Source organism: Bombus pascuorum, chromosome 1 (assembly GCF_905332965.1).
Source record: "Bombus pascuorum chromosome 1, iyBomPasc1.1, whole genome shotgun sequence".
NCBI lineage: Eukaryota > Metazoa > Arthropoda > Insecta > Hymenoptera > Apidae > Bombus > Bombus pascuorum.
Window position 1 is genome coordinate 34,466,363 of NC_083488.1, and position 21,515 is coordinate 34,487,877.

Here is a 21,515-nt window from a genome sequence, read left to right on the forward strand (position 1 = left end):
TTCCAACAAGGAAAATATACGGTCGAACAAATGCTGGGAATATCGACGATAAGAGAGACCGGCTTTCCCTTTAATCGCACGAGAAAAAGCATCGTTTCGTGTGCTTCCCAAGCTGGCCAGATAAAAACGCACAAAGCGGCGGTTAATATTCGCGATACTGACCCAGGCAAGAATTTGGTACGAGCTAAATATTGACTCGATATCGCTTAACCACTGTTCGGACTCGAGCATCGGCCATTCTCGCTAATGTTTGTTCGATAATGTATTTGCCTGGATGTTAACCACGATATTACGCTAGGTATTACAACGTATCCGACGTGTTACGCGCGTGCACACGTGAAAATCATTTTCCGCAAATTTCTATCTAGCGCGGTGGTCATCTTCGCTTTCGCAAAAGAGCATGACAAATAATTTGTATCGTACATTTCTCGTTTTTAATTCCGTCTTTATGCTTTCTGGATCTTCCACGTAGAAGGTCAAATAAAATTCTTTCCCCGCCATATTTGCGAATAGAAGAAAATATAGCGAATATAGAAGTAGGACGAAAGGTTAAGCTTGTCCCTCGCGGGTCACTTATAACGGCAGTCTCTTTAATTCTCCGGACGAATGTCTCGCAGCTGGTAAGCATGGAAGAAAGCTAGCGTCTAGCCTGTCGCCCGAGCGTATCTCTGAATAATTAATCTTAACAGCGCGGTAAACCTCCATCATCAAAACCGCGTTCTTTTCGCAGAGCTCGCAAGCTTCTTGCTCGCTTTCCGATATGAATTCTTCGAAACCGCGATTCGACCGTGCGCTTCCTGCTTCTTTCGGAGTTCCAGATCGGTTTATTCCCCGTTTGAAATCGAACGACGATTGCGTCCTTTCAACAGGATTTGAATGAATTGAATTTAACGTCGCACGACATTCGCGAAGCGAAACGAATGGAGTAGGGCAAATTTATCGAAAAGCGTGAATGAAGTTGGCGAAAGTTTCGCTGGGCGTGACAAGTGTTCCAGACGATTTAGAGCAGATTCGACGAGTACTCGTGTTTAAACGAGTTGGAGAAATGTGCCGAGACAGTGGTAGACGTATACGACAGTTTAAAGAGGGATTAGTACTCGAAGGTTAAAGAATTTAGTCGAAGGTACTTGGAAAATTGCAAGATATCGAGTAATCGGAGTATCGGAGAAGTTGAGCGAATGAAAGAAATCTCAAAATCGAACGAATAGAACGGCGAACGCTTAACGTAAAAACGCATATTCTTACTTGGACTATGAACTCGTATGTCGCTGTCGCTAGGGCTGGAAACTCGGTGGTCGTTCAAGGAAACAACCCTCAAAGCCGGACTCATCAATCGTTGAGTAGCATGACCGCTGGGAGATGTTAATCTTATGTCCTTTCCGTCGTTGTTATTCAATCTGCAATTTTCAAATAGAAAATTGAATATTAAGTTATCGTTTTGTCTTATTCGTAATTTCTCGTTAACGCTACACTTCTCTGATTATTAAAGTTCCTCTTTCCTTATTTCTAATTAATCTAATCGTACTCCGCTTACGATTCACTTTAACGTCGTATACATTGTGTTCGGTATCGTAACCGCGTAATGATTAATAACCGAATGTACGAGAACATAATACAACAAAGATAATAACGTGGACGAAATATCAGGAATGCGACAGAAGCGAATCTTATTCTCCATTAAATTACTTACTGGAAAGCTTCGAAACGCCAATGAATACATATAACGTTATTTAAATCCAACGACACGCTCCTTTCACTTATAAACATTATGGTAAATAAAAAATTGGTTCGCGCGTCAATTCTCGAGCCATCGAAAAATGTTTGCCAAACGAATCGGTCGGAATAGTTTTAAGAACGAACGCAACCGGAGGAGAATTGGCTGCGGGCATCGTTCGAAAGCATTACGCTAGTTGCACGCGCATACTTCTTACGGCGCGACGTGAAACAGCCGAGAAAAATGTATCACCGAGAAAATTCCCATACCGACTTTGTGCTTTCCGCCAAGAATCTCGACCTCGTTGATCGTGAGTAGTATTCACGCCAGAATCTTCACGTTCGCGAAATGTTTGAAAAATTCTTCTACAATGCGAAGACAACGTAAGAACGCATGTCGGTTCTCATCTTTCTATTTCACCTTTAAAAGGTAATCTATGTTATTTCTAAGTTTGCGTTATATCGTATTCACGTCAAATTTATCTATGTTTTTTTTTTTTTTTAGCACGTTTATGTCTTTGAATCCCCGTGTAATTTTCCTTCTCGCTTTTCTTCTATCCGGTCTTTCGATTCGAACGTTTCGACGAATATATCGGAATATCGAAATATCGTACTCACATGGCAGATCCGGTTCCAATGTCGCCGCTGCTGGCGGCTCGCAATAATTGCGAGTTAGTCATATCGTTTTCCGATTGTCTGATCGATTGAGGAGTGGATTGATGAAGCGGCAAGGGTTGTCTGTGCGTGGCGTTACTCCTTGGCAGTGGAAGAGTGGAGACGGTCGCCGGTGGTTGCGTTTGCGTTCTTTGAGCTAGTTGCGAAGTGCTGACAGCTCTCGGCGGAAGTGGATCCCTTCCTATCACCGATCCGGAGCCGGAAGCTGCGAATAAAATATTGCTCGTGATAAAACGTCGATCTCTTTTACTGGATATTTCGCGCGAATCTACATGGCAAATTTCATTTTATCCAACAAGTATAGATATGTACTCGTATTTGTGAATTTCGATGCAGCACGAGTCGAAAGCCACTTTATTGAAAATTAAACTAGCGCTATATAACGAATGCGAAAGTGAGGGGGAATATTGGTAAACTCGCGTAAATATAAACGTATTATATATATAACTAAAATCTCAGTTGAAACGTTTTGAAAAGATTTTTCTCGAATAATCTTGTTTAGACGAACGATAGGTAGGATAAATCGTATGGTTTTTGATAGTTTTAAGGCAACCTATACACGATATTCGGCGTCAAAGGAAATAAATAGTCGAGCAGAGTACAATAGTTGATATACAATAGCACCGCTTTCTTCGTAACAATAACTACGAGCAAGTAACGATGTAGCCATGTACAATGACGCTTTCGATATTTACGATCGAAATGGCACGCTGCGTTCGCAGCAGCCAATCTTCTTTATTCCTTGGAAAAAGCAACGTAATCGCGAAACTTTCACTGTAAGAATTTCCTGTCCGCGCTTTACGCTCATCGCGCGTTTATTCATCAAGCTACGTTTCGTCGTGAACTTTCGTCTATATTCGATAACTCTATAGAGTCGCAGCACCGATATTTGTAGGTTCTCAGTAATATCGATTCGCAAATAAGAGATACCGTAATTGTACAATCACTCTTCTCAACGTTTGAAAGCCTATTTCCTCTATTAATCCAAGCTACGAATTTATTAAATTTCAAATTCTTCGACGACTTTAATGCGAAAACAACATCGAGTAATTAACGGCGGAGCAATAGACCGAGCATACTGGCTAAATGCAATTTAGCAAAGTCTAATCGTTTCACGAAGCTCGATCAGCTTTCATACGTGCTTGGAACAGTTGCACGCATCGCGAATTTTGGACCTGGCTTTGGCTTGTAGTTTCAATTACACAGTTCTAATAATTGGAGAGGCGGACGATCGAGAGAGGATCGCGTCGATCTCTGTTTTGGCCGATTTTGTAAAGCAAACGATTCGTCGTGAATGGCTACGGTGAAGCGCATCTGCGCGAGCACAATGGGCCAGCTGCGTTGACTAATCGAGAAACATGAATCGCGAAACATGTGCTTGCGCTTCTTGATATCATTCGGGGCAGAATATGTCCAAGGGACGAAGATAAGTAACTTCGGGCTTACACTGTACACGCTTTAAAAACCAGATAAAGAAAGTTAGTGTAGCATTCTACCTCCACCGTTATTATCATCGTAACTATCTTTCTGCTCCAGCTGAGAAAATTCGTAATAGATTTCGTTTCCTGATGTAAAATGGTACCTTATCTGAATAAGCTGATTTAGCCTCGAACGCTACGATACGATCGATTCGAGAAGTATATTTTATTTTTTCTACGAACATTTGTGACGCACAAGTTCATCGAAGCCAATGAGTAAGACCACCCAGAAAGCGAAAGAGCATCCAGAGAGAAGGTTCTTTATGATTCTCTCTCTCTCTTCCTCTTCTTCTTCGTTTCTTTGGCTGTATTTCTAGTAACGTGAAATTATCATACTCGATGCAAAACCACATTCGGAAGTTAATAGATTCGATACTGGAGCTTTTCGTATTTCGATGTCAATAAACCGAAAAAGATATTTTACGTTCTTAAAACTAAATAGATAGTCGCTAAAACTTGTAAAGACGATTAGGCTAAATGAATAGTTTCGCAAATATGCAGCATATTTTTAATTTAAAGCAGAAAATGCTAGAACGAAGAAAAAAAAGACACGTTGGCGTTCCGCTATCGAACCGACCGAGGTCTCGATCGAATTTGAAATTCCAAAGCGCTTCGGCATGGAGAATGCGACGACAGGCCAAGTAATTGAATCCAGTTCGCTATTTTTACGAACAACGTTCGTCTGTTAACGCGAACGATGCGGAGAATTCTCCGTGAAAATACGATGGCATTCGAACAGAGAGCAGAAAAGTGGAACGCGAATTTTCCTCTCGCTATGCCGCACCGCGTCCCATCGCACGTTTCCATCATCCAATAATCGCTCCAAGTATGCGACAAATTAATTTTTCTAACAAGCGATAGCTTGTCACGGTTTATGGTAATCTCGTGGAGTAAATTCGAGCATGCTACTTTCATGTATAGGGTACGTTTAGAGCGACCTTTCATTTAACGCGTCTGCAACCCAAATTCGCGTTACATAGCTGGTTTTATGTTACTTTGAACGAACTGTTTATTCGCATGGTAAAACGAGTATCCTGTTCGCGGGAATTAAACGATTACTTTTCAGAGGAAAAACGAACGAAAGCGAGTTGTATGAGAAAATAGCTTCGGAGGAAATGGAAGAATATAACGTTATAAATATTCGCCGTTTCCGCAACAGCGCGTCAAAACATCGAATGTTTTGCGTAAATTAAACATTATGGCGAGTCCGTGTTGCAGCATGGAGTTGCATAGTTTCGACATTATTCGTTCTCTAACGGGTATCGACAGAGCCAAATTCTCGTCGCGGTCTCAACTGTGAGTTCAGAGCTTCGACCGCCAGGCATTTGTATCTTTCCTAACTTTAATACTAACTTTAGTACCTTGATAATAACGTTTATACGGATCCGATATTGGTATGCTCTTAAATCGGAATTTTTTCGCTGCAATTGCGTTAGTAAATTAATCTAAGATTTGTCGTAGCAAGGTCCGGTATTATTTCGTTGGAATTTTTATTCGGAGAAATACATACGTATCCACAAAGATATTAAAGGAGCTATAACTATATAAAACAGGTATCTCTTGCAGAGCTTTCTACAGATGCTTGATTTGTCTGCGAACGATCTCATAAGAATTCCTATCCTTTGTATACCGCTCGGATTTTCCCCCGCGCTCGAAACTCCTCGACTCGTTCTTAGCCATCCCTCTTTCTCCCTGGGAATCGTCTGATTTGGGGAATCTTAGCGAGAGAGCGATCGTTCAAAGAACGTTCAGAGCACGCGACGCCGAAATTCCGAAGCGTCGCACAACACGTGGAACGTGCGCGAAGAGGAGTCGGCCACGAGCGTCGGAGGACGTAATTGAATCTCACGGTGGCGGGTTGTTGGCGGTGACGCGCGGCCATAATGAGCGACCTGATGTTTTACGGACATGGGAACGGCATGGAACGAAATAGAACGGAACCATCGGCCGCCTGAGGGGAATTACCGCAGGAACCGCCTCGTTTCGGAACAGGCCGAGCCAGACACACCGGAAGGGACAATTTATCGTGCGCAGCTAACTCAGCCTGTGAAACCAGGTCATCCGCGCGTGTACGCTTATGTAAGGAGCACGAGTGTCATTCGTTCGTCCCATACAATCTACACACGATCGTCTCGTATCTCAATCCGTTTTTTCTCGCTATCGTGTTTGTAGTTTGTCCTGTAGATGGAAAGAATCAGCTCGAAAAATACCGCAAACAGATATCGGAAATCCTTTTGGTCTAAGAATAGAGGTTGTCCCGAAGAATAAAGGTTTTAACCGATCATCGTGTTAAACGAATATCCTTTTGCGAGTAAAAAGGGTTCTATCGTACTCCGCGCAACTTATTTAGAGGCAGGAGATGGGACAAGCAAGAAACAGAGATAAATTTTCAGCAGGACAAAGGAGGACGCAAACGAATCAAGAAGTTCCCTATGACTACGTCTAAGATGTACTTCGAAAATTCGATTCTTTCATTCCTGCTAAGAAATCGTATTAATCCACTTCGGACGGCGCTCGAAAGGAAAGCTTTTCTCCCGTTTTGTAAGCAACGAGAAAAGAGATCGTCCAAAAGGAAATCGAACAACGTAAGTCGAGAAATGTACACGTGTAGAGTTTTGGCGACAAAGTTGTTAAATCATCGGCGCATGTGAAACGGCGTCGATGCGCCGTGACATTTTCTATTTTCCGTAAGCGCCACTAAAAGGAAATTGTCCGCGCCGCAGGACCAGATGCATCGAAACGGAATACATTAAATGGCACAGCTACCAGGGAACGATTCCTCGACGTTTGTTCGCGACGGAATGCGTGACGATGCATTAGCGACGACTACGATTTACCATGCTCCCTGCTCCAAACGATTCCCCTGTTTTTCTTTTTTTTTTTTTTTTCAGTTTCGACGCATTCCTCGTGTCCATTCCTTCGACACACGCTTATTCTTCGTCTCGATTTTTTCAGTAAGCTGCTGGACGTTGATTGGCCGATCGATCAGGTTTGACTTTGAACGCGTCTTCCGTTTCTGATTACGTATTATATCTAGGAAACCTTGGACGGTTCAGTGATTTATAGGAAGAGTATTTTGCCTTCGGAAGACCGTTGTGTACGTTTTAAGGTAAAGGAAGTTGAGAGAGGTGAGAAAACGCGACAGCGATATTAGCGCTCTCAAAGCGTGCGAGCAAATTAAATTTCATTTTCATAAGAAAATTTGAATAATTAATCGGGGAAGTTACTTTTTAAAACATTTCATTCTGTACGTATATTTTTTGTTTCTTAAAAAAGGCTCGCACTAGAACGTTAAAAGCTGTTTTTGGAGTAAACTTGAAATAAAGTTACAAGAAAATTAGAGAAATTAAAACGTTTAATTAAACACGAACGTGTTAAGAACGGTGTGAACATGGACACAACCATTCCATCCGCACTTTTTTCAATTAAACGGGTGAAACGTCTCTGTGGAACGTATACCTATAACAAACAAACGGCTCGATGGGAAAAATAAAATAAACCTGGATAAAATGTAATCTTCGTCTGGATTACTTTTTATATTGGCTCGCTATTGATTAAACGGCACGTGTATTTTTCGATTTACCCAGCGCATATTTCCGTATCGCTATTCTGCTATGATATTCCTAGATTGCTTCACGTTCAATTTTCGTCGTTCCGTGCCACGCTTCATTAACGCAATACATCCTCCTCCGTTAACGTATTTGACCGCCTTATCTGTTAATTGCCATTTCTATGTATAGACGAACATTCGTAACGGATATTCCAGACTTTGATCGAAAAGGGGAAATGCTAAATACACTTTGTGTAATTTATGAACTATATTTGTTGTTCGGCAAAATATTATATACATGATATACACTTTCATATACCGTCTCTGTTAGATTTATGTATATTAGTTACCGTTAAAATTACATCTTCGTATCTGCTAAGATCATTTTGATCCTAAGTAAGCTAAATGAGTTCGGTAGAACTCCACCGAGAAATCAATATCACGATTTGAAATAAGAATCGTAGTTGTGAGGAAACGAGGAAGCGGTAATCATAGTGGCATAGCAAAAAGTTTGACGGTTCACGGATTATGCTTCTCGCAAATTGCACGTGTGTACCACGGCGGAGCCCAAGACAGTTGAAAAAATATGTGCGGTGCATTTACGAGCAGGAAGAACCGATTGCATCAAAGATTTACGTCGATCGCAGCTGTCGCGTCTGGAATTTGGTCGAAATATCGAAACAGTGACATTGCATCGTGGATATCCGCGATTTACATGGATTTATCCAAGGTGGTTATTCACGGATATACAAAAAAAAAAAAAAAAAGAAACACAGATCTTTTCTATCGTTTCTACGTTCGTAAATGTAAACCGCGAATGTTTGCTCCAAATTACTCGATTTCGATGATCGCGCAGTTACTCGAATGTTTTCGTAACGTCGTAACTCGTTATTCGTTTATTTTTTAACGTTTCAGCGATTTAATTAAAGAATATCAGGTACTCGATAAAAGCGATTTTTCCGTTCTGTTAACACTTTTTAATATTACGATCTGTGTTTAACTTATCTTTACGAATATATACTATCTTTCTTATCCGCTACGTAGTACTTATAAAATCTCTTTTCCTTTCAAAGCAGACGCGTAACCGCTTTGCATATCGTACATCGTAACAAGAAATCGATGCATCGATTCGGACAATTTCATCGTACGCGACTTCGGCTAATTACCGCGCTCTTGTAAAACCGAATGCAACGACAGATCCGGATTTCGCTCTTCATACTGATCGGATGAATTCCTTCGACCGATGCATAAATATGCAGCTTGGTGAAACGTCCGCGCGCCAGTTTCCCGTCCAATTACGTTTGGTGCTGAATATTAATTGAGAAAGGATCGATTAATCCCCTTGCGATTCTATATGAAACCTTCGTCGATGTTGCCGTACGTTAAATTCAATTTTATTTTTGCCCGATCATGACGTGAAATATTTTCGAAAATGTAGTCATTCGCGACAGAAATATTTTTAACAACGTCGCCAAGTATTTCAGCGAGTGAAAATATCTCCGAGGAGAAGCGAATTGCGGATATTTTACAGCAAAATCCTTTTTATGTAAATAAATCGAGCAGGAATGTTTAGGGATTACCTTCGCCGATAACCTGTACGCATGCTATGAGCACTCGATGATTTAACTCGAGTAACGCGAGTCATACATGGAGATAGAATGAAAATGATTGGGATGGATAATGTTCGTCGAGCTATAAAGCGTGTTACGCCTGCAAACAGTTTCGACTGTCCTCATTTGTACCACCACCGATCCATCATTCGACGAAATATATTCGATTAAACGCATCGAAATGTCAACAGTTGGAAATAAAGTGTTACTTAAAAACGTATCGATATTTTTTACAATTTTTCCAGAATTTTTACAATCGATGTTAAAACGCGTTGTTGCTCGTACTAACCGATGCTTTCGGTAAACCTCGATGCGCCCGAGGTTGGGAACTCTATCATAAGTTCGTCTATCGATCTGCGATCAGGCCATCGGAAACCGTCAAATATTCCCGAGACGGAACTAGAATGAAGTAACGGCGCGACGTCGTTTCTACGACACCTTGATCTTTTCTGCGTCGGTGCCAAGTGGAACGTCTATATTTATCTGGCACGCGAGCGCGCGCGCGCGCCATTGCTACGCGGTAATGGACAATGTTGGCGGATTAAATAAACCATCGGATTAAATAGCACTGGTGTATTTCGTCTCTTCGTGGCACGAGGAGAGTCTGGTAAATGGGTCGACCGTGAACGTTCGATCTTGTAAGAAAAGGAACGGCGGATGTGGCGGTACCGTATCGTCGAGCATTTTTCTCTCGGTCAACAGCCATCCATTTTATATTTAGAACGTACGGTCGCGACGCTAAATTTTCGTTACACCACCGGTTGTTTTGTCTGAAATTCGCGTGACGTAAGTGCACTACACTCTCGCACCCGTCAGGCATTCCTGCGACCACTTCGCGCGCGTTAACTCGGTAATATTTCGTGTCTGCTACCTTGTCGCCGTCGTTGCTCGACATATCGCTTGCTGGACGACTGATCGATGAAAATTAAAACGGGACGCCGATTTACCGTGTCGTTGTTTTTGTGTCAGGCATTCTCTTTTTGCCGTTTCGGCGAATTGTTTTCATTTCGAACTTTCCTAGTATTTTTTCACTCGGTACCATCTTTTTAAAAGTATATTTTCCTACCATAGGATACTCGTGACAGTGTAATTCATCGATGTGGAAACTCGATGGCGCAGATACCTGTCACCTATCTGTGATTTACGAACACGTCTGGATTAGAAATATGCGAGTCGTAAGCCACTGGTAGATCACGTCGATTTTTATATTTTAAGATCTAGTCTTGTACGTACGCAGGGGAACGCTTTTATTTATTGATTCAACGAAGAATATCGTTGTAGGTGTTACACATGCGAATAAAAGTAACCAAGTACGAGTAGTTTCACTGCAACGTTATTACATACTTCCTGACAATTTCTCGTTATTTATACCATGAGAAAGAATCAACGAGGAATTCTTATCTCGAACGTGGATCTATTTGTCGATAATGCATGCGTGTAATACTCGAGTATCGTTCATACAGCGTAAATATATCTGCAGATACGCAAACCTTTTATGATCTTTGTATCAAAGGCAGACATGCTATGATACTCGCAAGTGAAATATAATTCTACAAAGGAAAATGGAGAAAAAAGGTTTCTTTGGCGATACGTTTTTTCCTTTTCATTAGAAGTTTCCACTTTGTCGTGTTCCTGTTACGTTATAATCCTGCTAGATTCATGCGCGCAAAATTTCACTTTGTTGCGCTATATCGCACCATCGCCATCTCCCGAACGCCAGTGAGAAAGGCGGTTTACTCTGTCTCAAAGCGAGCAAACGTCTAATTTCGCAAATAGGATTTTCGCCAACGGCGAGAAGGGCATATACGATGTAAAGGAGGATGTAAGGGTTGTTCACCCCACGATTCGGGCCGTCAGACATCCTAGGGCTTACGGTGGTTGTCACGATGCCGGAAGTGGCGCCGAGCAGACACGTCAAGGGGGAATCAGAATCGTTATTGGGAAAACTATCACGGGGATTTGTCCCTCGCGCCATCAAAATTCTATCTTCTGAGATATTTTTCGCGTTTCCGAGGCCATCGCCACTCTCCTTAACTCTGCTTTACGATGTACGATATCCCGATGTTACGGTAGTTGGAAATTTGTATTAATTTGGAGAACCTTGCGAGTGCGCAGATCTGCTACGATAGTCAGGTAGAGAGTATCGGCAGAGATATGTTCCTTTATCGCGAAACTAGCTCGGATAACTTAGATGCTACTAGATATCGGTTCTCGCAGTCAATCATTCAGTAATAAACGTAGTTCATCCAAGAAATTTCTCAATTGTCATCCGTTAATTTCGCGCAACTTTTGCTATATTTTAGCTACGTGGGAACCTATTATATAAAGTTGCGTAAAATCGCGTACAATTTCATCGGGGAATTTCTAATAATTTTTTCGTTTCGCAGGACGAAAACAGGCTCACGAATGATCCCTCTGTCCTGGCTATCGAACGTATCGCAAGCACGTAGTTTCAAGTGTCCGTTCTCTAGAAAATGCGAAACAATTTATAGCGGAACGGTCGAGTCGGAAAGATCAGAAAGATAAATCGTCGTGGAAGGACCGGCTAGCGAAAAGAGAGGGAGGGGTTGCGAGGGGGAGGAAGGGAAAAACAGAAATTGATCGAGGTAGTTCGAACAGACCGGGGAGCAGAAACGCACTTCCATGATCATTTGTATCGTTGCTCGACCTGTTGCTGCGCAACGACCGACCAAGCTGTTGATTTTTCTTTTTCTGCGACCCTGCTATACTCTACACTCTATGCTCCATACAGTTCTTTTGCCCGCTATCTACCTTGTACGCGAACTTTTTATCGCTAGTGCATTGCAAAAAGATCGGAGCCGCGGTTGCGGCCACCCGTAATAAATATTTTACGTTCTCGCCCGGGTTTTACCGCGTCGGGATATCCTGAATGCGGCAAACCACCCAGGATTTCGAACTCGTAGCTTTTGCCGTGCGACGCAGACCGCCGTGTGTTTCTTCCGAAGAATGGACGCGTATAATCGTCGATCGTTTCGATAGATCTTCTTCTTTCGTGTCTCGTTTTGTTCGCTCGAGTAATACTAGATACATAGGTTCGCGTTAATCTTTCTTCGTCTCTCGCTCTTGGTTTCATGCGCGTTCGTTTCTTTTCTTTTAGTCGCCAAATTTTACGAGCTGCGTATTCCGCCTTAAATCGACGGCCATGTCCGGATTATACCATCTCGACGAAGAAAGCTTCGGTTTTAGTTTTTAATTTTCTAACGTTAGAAATATACGCGACTCCTAGCATCTCACCTTCTCGACTAAACGTTGAACTTTCTGGTTGACGCATTTTTGCAAGTTATATCGTATATAGCGAACTACGATGTGGCGTGAACAATCGCAAGATGCGTGTCACGCAGTATCACGTTACCTTTTGCTAAGATTTAAATTTAGAATTCAGGTTTTCGCAAACTTAAATAACCATCTCTGTCTTTTGCAATTGCTAGTGTTCGTAAATCCTGAAAATTATCCGAAACGTACGCGTTAACGTCGTCTTGTACGTCACGCACAAAGATAATGGTAAATATATGGCTTGAAACGGAGGACTATGAAAAATCTAATTCCTCTTTAAGAGTCGCTGATGTCGTCACTCGGGAATGCCTCGATCAGCAGATCGGAATTTCGTAACAGGTCCTGGTATTACCGTATCGCGACAAATCACGCGATTCAGGCTTTTCTGATCCCTAGAAACTCGACCGTTACGTGCATAGTAGTCGGCTCGTTAAGTCGATCGTTAGCGGATTCGGTTGAGTAGTAAAATTCCTTGGAACTTCAAGGAGACCAGACGCTACGGGTTCGGCAAAATAAAATATCGTATCGCATCGACAACGTTCCTGAGCGTGGACGCATATTAACGTTGTAAATATATTTAGAACATACACGTAACAAATATTTTGCACGATTTCAGACGCGAAAGATGTAGTTCCACCGATGGAATAATATGGATTACTTTCTCCGTACAGACATAAAATGCGCACAGTAGAGCAATCACGGATGGTGATTTAGCGATTAAAACAAGTAGTAAAAATTGCCAAATTTTTCAATTCGAACCTCAAACTATCGAAGCAGAATAAAAGGACAAACGGAAAAGGGACCTACATACGTGCGGAGAATCTCCGCAATAGAAATAAAATCTGGCAATTCCGGTCTCTGGAATATCCTGATTCATCGTCCGCCATAAATTCGTGAGCGCTTGATACAAAGCGTATCGCGGTATCCAGTAGCTGGCGATCTCGCTAATAAATCGAGCATGGCTCAACAATAGCTGTTATCCTTCGAACAAGTTGTCCGATTCGAGAGTATTTTATTTGTCGTGCGGACATTTTCTCTGGCGACTGTTCGCGCCGATTCCCGTCTCCGCGTGATCGCGGTAGCGAGCAACGAGTATGCCTGCGGCAAGAGTATCGACTCGATGCCAACTAACGGGATCTGTAGTGATCAAGTGGGTCAGACGAGTCGATACTGTCTCTTTGTCCCGTCGATTAGTTATCGCGTCAGAGCGTTCGAAACGCTTCCTTCTTCAGCGCGGGTTTTTAAGCTAACAGATTATTTGGTTGTTTTAGTATTCCACGAACGTCAACGGAAATTATATTGGCAATAACACGATATGGAACAACCCTTTCCTTTTTCTTCTATCCTTTTTCGATATTTCATTTTTCAGGTTTTATTTACCACGTAGATTCCTGGGAATTGGCGCATGGGTGAACTGGAAATTCGCTTTGACGAGGGTTAGGTTTTGAAACGGTCGTGATAGGTAATTGGGAAGATAGGTAGTTGTGCAGTTGATCTATAGACCTATAGATCTGTAGATGTAAGTTTGGGTCAGGGTAAGCTTCATACTTGAGAAAACCTGTTCAGGTTCGTAGAAACGCGGCTAAAAATTTTGTCGAACGCTGCAGAAGAATCGGAAGATGAAAGCTCTGTCGACCAAGTATCGCGTGATTTCGATTTACCATGAATCAATAGCAACTTTATGAGCGTACATTCTCGCACACTCACAACGTTTACGCTACGGAAACAAGACCGCGGCAAGAAATGGCTACAGAAGCCCGTTCAATGTGCTCGAACGACAAACGAGCGTAAGAGGGAAACCTTGTCTTCGCCTGAAAATTTACTCAATTTACTCCATCTTCGTCTGACTGAATCAACCTGCCACCCCGTGTATGTAGCGTTGTGTACGTGCATGTACCTTTGACCTGTCCGAGAAGCTGAAGAGTACGCGATGAAGAGTTTTGTCACTCCGATTAATTATAATTCTCAACAAAAAGCAACTGTGGCGTATAAAGTACTTAAAACAAAAAAAGTTATATTATACATTATTATATTATATTTATATTTATATTTATATATCACAAAGACATGTCACATAATTTAGTCGTTATTCGTAACTATTAAAATTTGCAGCTACCGCCAATAGCATTTTATCAGCTGGTTTATGCTTCTTCGCGTAGCGTATTCACGCTTCGATTTCATCTTTAATACACGATCGTGGTTTCTGCGGCCGTACGGCCGTAACTGCTCGTTGAAATTAATTGATACGTCGATTACGTGCGTTTGCGGTGACGCTGATTCTCCGTACTATGAATTCGCACGGAAGTATTTCAGCCTTTACCGATCGTGTCGTAATAAAAACCGTATCGTGGCTTCGATCGTGAACGCACGGCACGATATTTGGTAACGATATCTGGCATTATCGATACAGCGAAGCGACGTAAATTTAGATTAAGCTATCGAGAAATATAAAAGTTCATTTTTTGTAAATTAATTTGTCCGTATATACGACTGAAGATGATGGAACGGAAAACAGTCGACTGCCATTGCGTACTCGTTTAGTAAAGAAGAAACTGGCGATGACCTGAATCAACAGATTAAACTATTTGAACTATTCTAGCGAACGGACGATCTAATAGGTGAACGCTTGAACCAATCCTTCTACGCTGAATCAAGATGATCTGACTGTACATCTCTGTAAACGCCAATGCATCCGTTACAAATCCAGTTGTCGTCGGAGAAAAGCAATTCCACTCGCGAGCAGCGAGTCGAAATGCACACTCGGCCGGTGACGGCGTTCGTCTCGTTTTTGCGAGGACGACTCGCAGGACTCGATCGCCCGCTCTCTTTTTCCCCTGTCACCGATTCCTCGTTCGTTTCACCGTTCTCCTCGTCTTTCTGCAAACGACAGGTGCTCCGTTCATCGGGCAAGAACCAGCTCGTTTTTAATACCTCTCGACTAATCTTTTCCCCTCGCCATCGACCCACTCAAACACGGAACAAACACCTCGCTCTGTGGAAACGAGAGATAATATCATTTACCGATCAAGTCGATCCTTTCTTTACTTACGCATCGCGATCGGATGCCGCTGACAAGGTTTCAATCGCGAGATTATCGTTATCCATGGTTACCGATCTCGTGGTTTATTGCCATTTTGCATTTGATACTTTCCAACGACATAATCGAGTCGATACTGTATACATTGATTTTCGGAAAGTATTTCGCGTTTGCAGCTTGGGCTCATTTCGTACTCGTTAATAAATTATCTTCAATGGACTCTGGAGATTCATCGTCGTCGCGAATAGCGGGCTATCTTGGCAATGACGAACAACATATTCGAATTGACGATCTGTATTCGACGCTCATGTTCATTGTTTATACTTTTTATCAATGATCTTCCGTACGTTCTGAAATACCGTCGATCTCAGTCACTCGTAGGTGATTTCAAAACTTTTAAGATAATTTTATGCATCCAGAGTTGCTTCGAAGTTCAGCTTGATCCCTGGAACGAGATAACGAATGTTACCACGATGTTCGATTATAGTCAGAATGGTATTCCCCTGTCTCTAATGCGATTTAAGTGGCCGTTCCACGTCTCTGCTAGACTTCTCGCCTCATTTTCGATACATCTAAAGAGAGTCATACAAGACGCTAGGTTTTATCAAACGATGCGCCGTGGAATTTGACAACGTCCGCTCGTTAAGTCGCTTTAGGCCGCGTTAGAATACGCTTCGGTAATGCGGTCACTGGATCAGGTGACGTACAGACAGTTACTGGAGACAGTGCAACACAAGTTTCTCAAATTTGCCGCTTCCAAGTAGGGACGCGGAATGGATATTACGGAGCTACACACCGATCTTGTGTAGCTTGAATCTTAAATCTTTTGATTCTCGTGGGACAGCGGTGGACTTGATCTTTTTCTTTAAAATGATTAATGGCTTCGTACATTACCGACAATTCTTGGCGTTCATTAACTCTTACGCATATAAGATCGTTTAGGTAGGTTTGTGCGAGCTTTCTTAGGTATAATTTACGAGCACGCTACCTCCGACTCCGTTAACCGGATCTGTGTCAGGGCTAACAGTTTTCTACATTAGATTTTTCTACCGGATTTGCAAATACTTTTGAGGTTTCCGTACTCGAGCTTTTGTAAATCGTATCGATCTTACTAGCTGTCTAACTTCACGCTCTTTAGCTTTCGTACACTAATCGATGTCACAAACGGGTATTTCAATATATAATAATAATAATGATAATAATAATAATAATAATAATAATAATAATAAAAAGATCTTTCTTATCCCGAGATGTCCGAAAACGTGGCTTACGATATACGATGATCTCCAGGACAACAGGTCTATTAGTCGCCGTGAGATCATAAATTACTGCGAGAAAGTTCTGTTCTCGACATTGGGAAAGTGTTAACCAGTTGTTCCTCGCTTTACGCTTATTCTCTATACGATACTTTGTTTACCGAAAAGATAGTCATTCGTGGAATTCGAAATTCGTTGGAAACAATCGCAACTACAAACTTTCTACGTTTTCAGCTTTCTACGCTAAGCGATCGTCACGACGATCGACGAGAACTATCGAGAATATTTGTCACGATCGATAAAACCAATTACGATTCGACGTCTGACGATTCGAAGATACTACTAGAGTATCGCGTTTTTAAAGAACAGTGGTGCGAAGTGCGTTAGAATCCAGGACGCGATTCAGGATCCAGGCTACGGTGCCGAAAAATCAGAAACGACGTTACGATCCGTAAGGATTATGTAATGAACGACTGTGGGCAAGCGAACGAGTACCACGAGCCGAATAACGGTACTCACAGGGCAGCATGGTTCTACATCATGCAGCTTACGAGCATGTAAAATCACGTTTCTTAACGGTTCATAAGCCGAATTCGTGTTCTCCAGTGTTTTAACCGTCGCGACGCCTGGTTTTCTTCGAGCTTTTACGGTACGAATTCGTCGCTCGTGAAGAGTACTCTTTTCGACGAATACGAACGATCGTTTTCTACTTGACGTAATTACCGGTGCGGGAAGCAGCTCGTTTCTTCGATTAATCGTACAAGAACGTGCGCCTTTGTTTTCTATGAAAATTAATTTAACCGCGAACTTGATACCACGCAAAACCGTTGCAAAGATTTTTTTGTCTCCTTGCTTCGAATCTGAATTTAAAGTTGGTTTTCTCTTGCAGAAAAGAAGTTCTATCGAAAATAGAAAAATAATTCCATTTAACTGAAATAATATGGAACATTTGCAAGAACGATGATACGAAGACGTCAGATTTTAAGCGTTCGACAAGCAGCAATTGATAAGCAAGCAGCGATCAAATATAATTACGCTTTACGAGCTATCTGATTCGATATAACGAGATTATCGATAATAATCGACTTTGTAATTTTAAAGCTAGTTTATAATAATTTACGCATCGAGCGGTTAACTTAATTACGACTAAATTACGAAAAGAACCTACCAAATTTATCAGCGACCAACGAGGCAGTAAAAGATCGCGCCACGGTCAGCTGTTGATAAAAAAATGTAGAAGATTATGAAAGTTTCATGGCTAACGGTCATTAGAACGTAGGTGCTAATCCGTTATGCTCGACCTACGTATATTTGCGTGCGATTTATTTTTTCAATAATTTCGTGCAGCGTTCAATCGTTGTCGAACGATATAAAAAATATTCATCCGTACGTTTCTGTCCGACTCAGCATTCACGGCACAGAACGTCGACGACGAAGAAAATCATCGAAAGTGCTACGACGAAAATAACGGTACTCAAAATAAAGGGACAGAGAAACGGTTGTGCATCATTCACGGGACGGTGCTGGAAATCCGATAAACGAGGATTGCGCCATGGCCTCGGGTGATTCCGGAACGTATGGATCGCCAGTCTGACTTGGATCGTTGCTCGTCCCAGCCCGAGCAACAGTCATTTTGGCGGCATGCCCGCGTACCACCAATCCTTCCCAGTCTGATCAATCGAAAATAGTCCAGCCGCGACGACCATGCGAGTCGTTCTGTTTTTTCGCGATCCATTAACCCGTTGCTTCGGGCTGTGAATCGGCCTTTCTTTTTTGCATCTTGCGTGAGATGCGCTTCCTTTTCGCATAACGGGGAATTTTCTCGAAGAGAAGATCTTTTTCAACTCCGGGGAAAATTAGTCTTCTACGGGCATTGAAGTTTGATCGGAAAAATTTCCACCGCGTCACTGTGACGTGAGCTGAAGTAATTTATATAGAAAAGATGATTTTAGTAGGTACGTTCTAAGAGAAGATCGTCGAGGAAGCACTTACGATACGAAGCTGGAATTAACATTCGGTGTTCGTTCCGAGACGTATTTTCTCTTGAATTTTTACACCTACGTATTTTCATATACCAAGCGGTACTGTGATCTTTGAATAACATCCCTAGAAGAGATACGAAGCGAGTGAATTTAAAATTCATCTGTGAAACGGGAACAAGTTTCGAGTATCGAAACCTGTAGATAGAAAAGAACTCTGAACCTGGTCTTCGAAAACCTATCTTGCGATAAGACTGATGCAAATGAATTTGGAATTCCGATGCCTCCTGCACGTGTGCAGGAGGTTCGAACTGTTATCCGTTAATCTGTTTTCCGTGTTATTATTCTGTGGTTCGAAACACGTAATCGAATTTACGACTGGGTCGTAATCCCTTGCCGCGATGCGTCACCATACGTATACCTATCTTGTTGTACGAGTTCTTTCGAGTTAATTCGTTTTCACCCGTATCGAGCGTGAACGGGGATAACGGAGAAACGGGATAAGAAGGAAGGAAGCGTGTCACGAGTGCGTAACGATTCGCGAGAATTAATTTTCCGACGCTTCATCTTCGTATCCTTCGAGAAGTTGCGCACCAATAAGATAACAATTTTTCGATAAAAACGATAGACCGCGTACATGTACACATCGCATATCGTTAGATACGTGTAAAATCGTAGTATACATACTGTACTTTCCGGACCAGCAGCTACCGCAAATCAGACCGACTTTTCCACCCATTTTTCTTCGAGTCCACGCTTGGTTGGCGACACTCCGGCACGCATTCAAGACGAAGAAGGTCGCGTTCGATCGCGTCGTCACGGATTCCAGTGCACAGTACGCCGAGTACGCGATACGTGGCCACGCGCGTGTCATGAGTTCGTCACGCGATTTCTTCGCGACGTTCTTCCTTCCGTCCTCCTCGTTCTTTCTTGTAGGGAAAGCACATGAGTCTGTTTGCACGGGAAAACACGGTCCATCTACCGCCAAACAGTCTTAACGAGCTTCGATCGGACAAGCCTCGGAAATTCGTCCTTTCCTTTGTTTCACTTCTCACGATCCACACCGCTCGTTCTATCGTAGATGTCGATCGATCGCGAAAATCGACCGCCGTTCGTTTCCAGTTTTAGACGATCGATTATCGAGGCCTTGGACAAGTACGTAATCGTATTAATACAGTATCTAACTCGTATATGTGAAAATACTACCAAGTACTACGAAAATTCTAGTAATTCTTTGTTTGAAATGTTGGTAAAGGAACGTGACGTTTCTTTAGACGTTAGAAGATATTACATCGCATATTGCGAATCCGCTTGATAATAATTTTCGGTCGATCTACGTTATTTCTATTTGGAACAACGACGCGAGCAACAGCACTCGAAAGATTACAGCGTGCAGCTAGCTAACAGGAAAATCTCTCGATTAAGTTTCGCCGTTGTAACTCGATTTCGTAGTAAAACCGGTGGCGAGCCACTAATCTCCAAACGACAAGGGGATAGAAGATTCGAGAAAGAAACGGTAGGTAAATTTTGGCCGGGCCGAACGTATCTCGAACAACTTTCGAAAGAAGAACAACGATATATTCTCGAAAGAAATTTCGTTCGCCAGAGTATCTCGATAATTTTTCGCTTGTAAAATATTTGCGTAACCAGCGAGGTATCGCTGCAGAAAGTAAGTAAACTCGCGAAGGCGAATAAATCGTCCGAATGTTCACGTTTTCCGTTTCCTTTCCAAAAGTATTTGCACCATCGATCTGCGTGGCCTTTTCTTCGCCAACTGCACGCTCCTTATACAATTTCGTAATCGCAACAAAGCAAATTCTTCACCAAACTTTCCCGTAAGTACGATATTTGTAAGATACGGGTCAAACGTCGACCGTTTATATCTGTAAAAACTTTCATCAAATAATTCTTATTAATCCAATATATACTATTCTCAGTGACTGCATGAATTGTTAAATATGAACCGACAAGGACACCGTAACGCGACTGTAGAAAAGCTATATAGCAGAGTTTCGCTAGTAATTACAAAGGATGTAGATCAATTTAGGTGCAATATAGGTCATGTCACCGCTAATCGCCAGCCTGTCGGCAACAGTAAATGTACCAACATCGCGTTATTGACATACGCGTAAAGATCAAAACTAAGAAACGGGTGGTTTACCCCGTTTCTTCTCGGCTAACTTCTCGTTTCCGTTAAGATGATCTCAATCTCCTTGCAAAATTGCGTTTTCCACAAACACTCTCACAATCGGTGCAATAGTTTTTGTAACAAGATTATAAAGTGGAAAAATTCACGTAGAAAATATGACATATCGACCTCGGTTAACCAATATAACCGACTTTCAATTTCGATTCTTAATGATTTATACGAACATGAGCCAAAAGAAAGAATCAGGCTAGTGGTAATCGACCTCTCGGCAGCCAGCATCCAGCATCGACCGTAAAATTAATCGAAGGTACCTCCCAATAAAATCCATCGAAAGTACAGAGCTCGTAACTTTTACGATCTCGCTGGCGATCATTGCGGTACCATCAAAAAAAAAAAAAAAAAAAAAAAAAAGCGCCACTTCCTCGCGTTCGGATAGAACGCTCGTTGGTTGTAAACTCCATTGTTTACGTGTTTCGCGGATAATCTACACGATACGCGAGTGCGATATCGCGCGAATGTCGGGTGCACCTAATCCTTGTTATCGACAACCCGACTTTTCTCATGGTCTCGAAACCGTATTCGTCGCATTCTTGGCGAGGTTTGGCGCGAAAGCTGACTTTCAGCGAACGTGTTCGAAATACTTGGAACCAATCGACCGGAATAACGATACATGGAACGATCCTGTACGCTGTGCGTGTGCATGTGCCATGAATCGTAACGTCCAAAAGCGGGAAAACGCTGCTCAAATATTGGGCTAAGATATTGGTCCAATAA

General features: G+C 42.2%; 1 protein-coding gene across 9 annotated transcripts in view; it reads right to left on the reverse strand.

Moving 5' to 3' along the window:
* The window catches only part of LOC132911680 (uncharacterized), a 184,934-nt gene that overhangs the window by 19,940 nt on the left and 143,479 nt on the right, over nt 1-21,515 (reverse strand). For all 9 annotated transcript variants that reach the window (XR_009659062.1, XM_060968510.1, XM_060968521.1 and 6 more), the window contains 2 exons: nt 2,332-2,593; nt 1,246-1,397 (listed from right to left, as the gene is read on the reverse strand). Coding sequence is in view for 8 of the 9 variants with exons in the window: in XM_060968510.1 (XP_060824493.1) it covers nt 1,246-1,397; nt 2,332-2,593 (414 nt within the window). In the remaining variant the exon portion in view is untranslated. The remainder of the gene's footprint in view (nt 1-1,245; nt 1,398-2,331; nt 2,594-21,515) is intronic.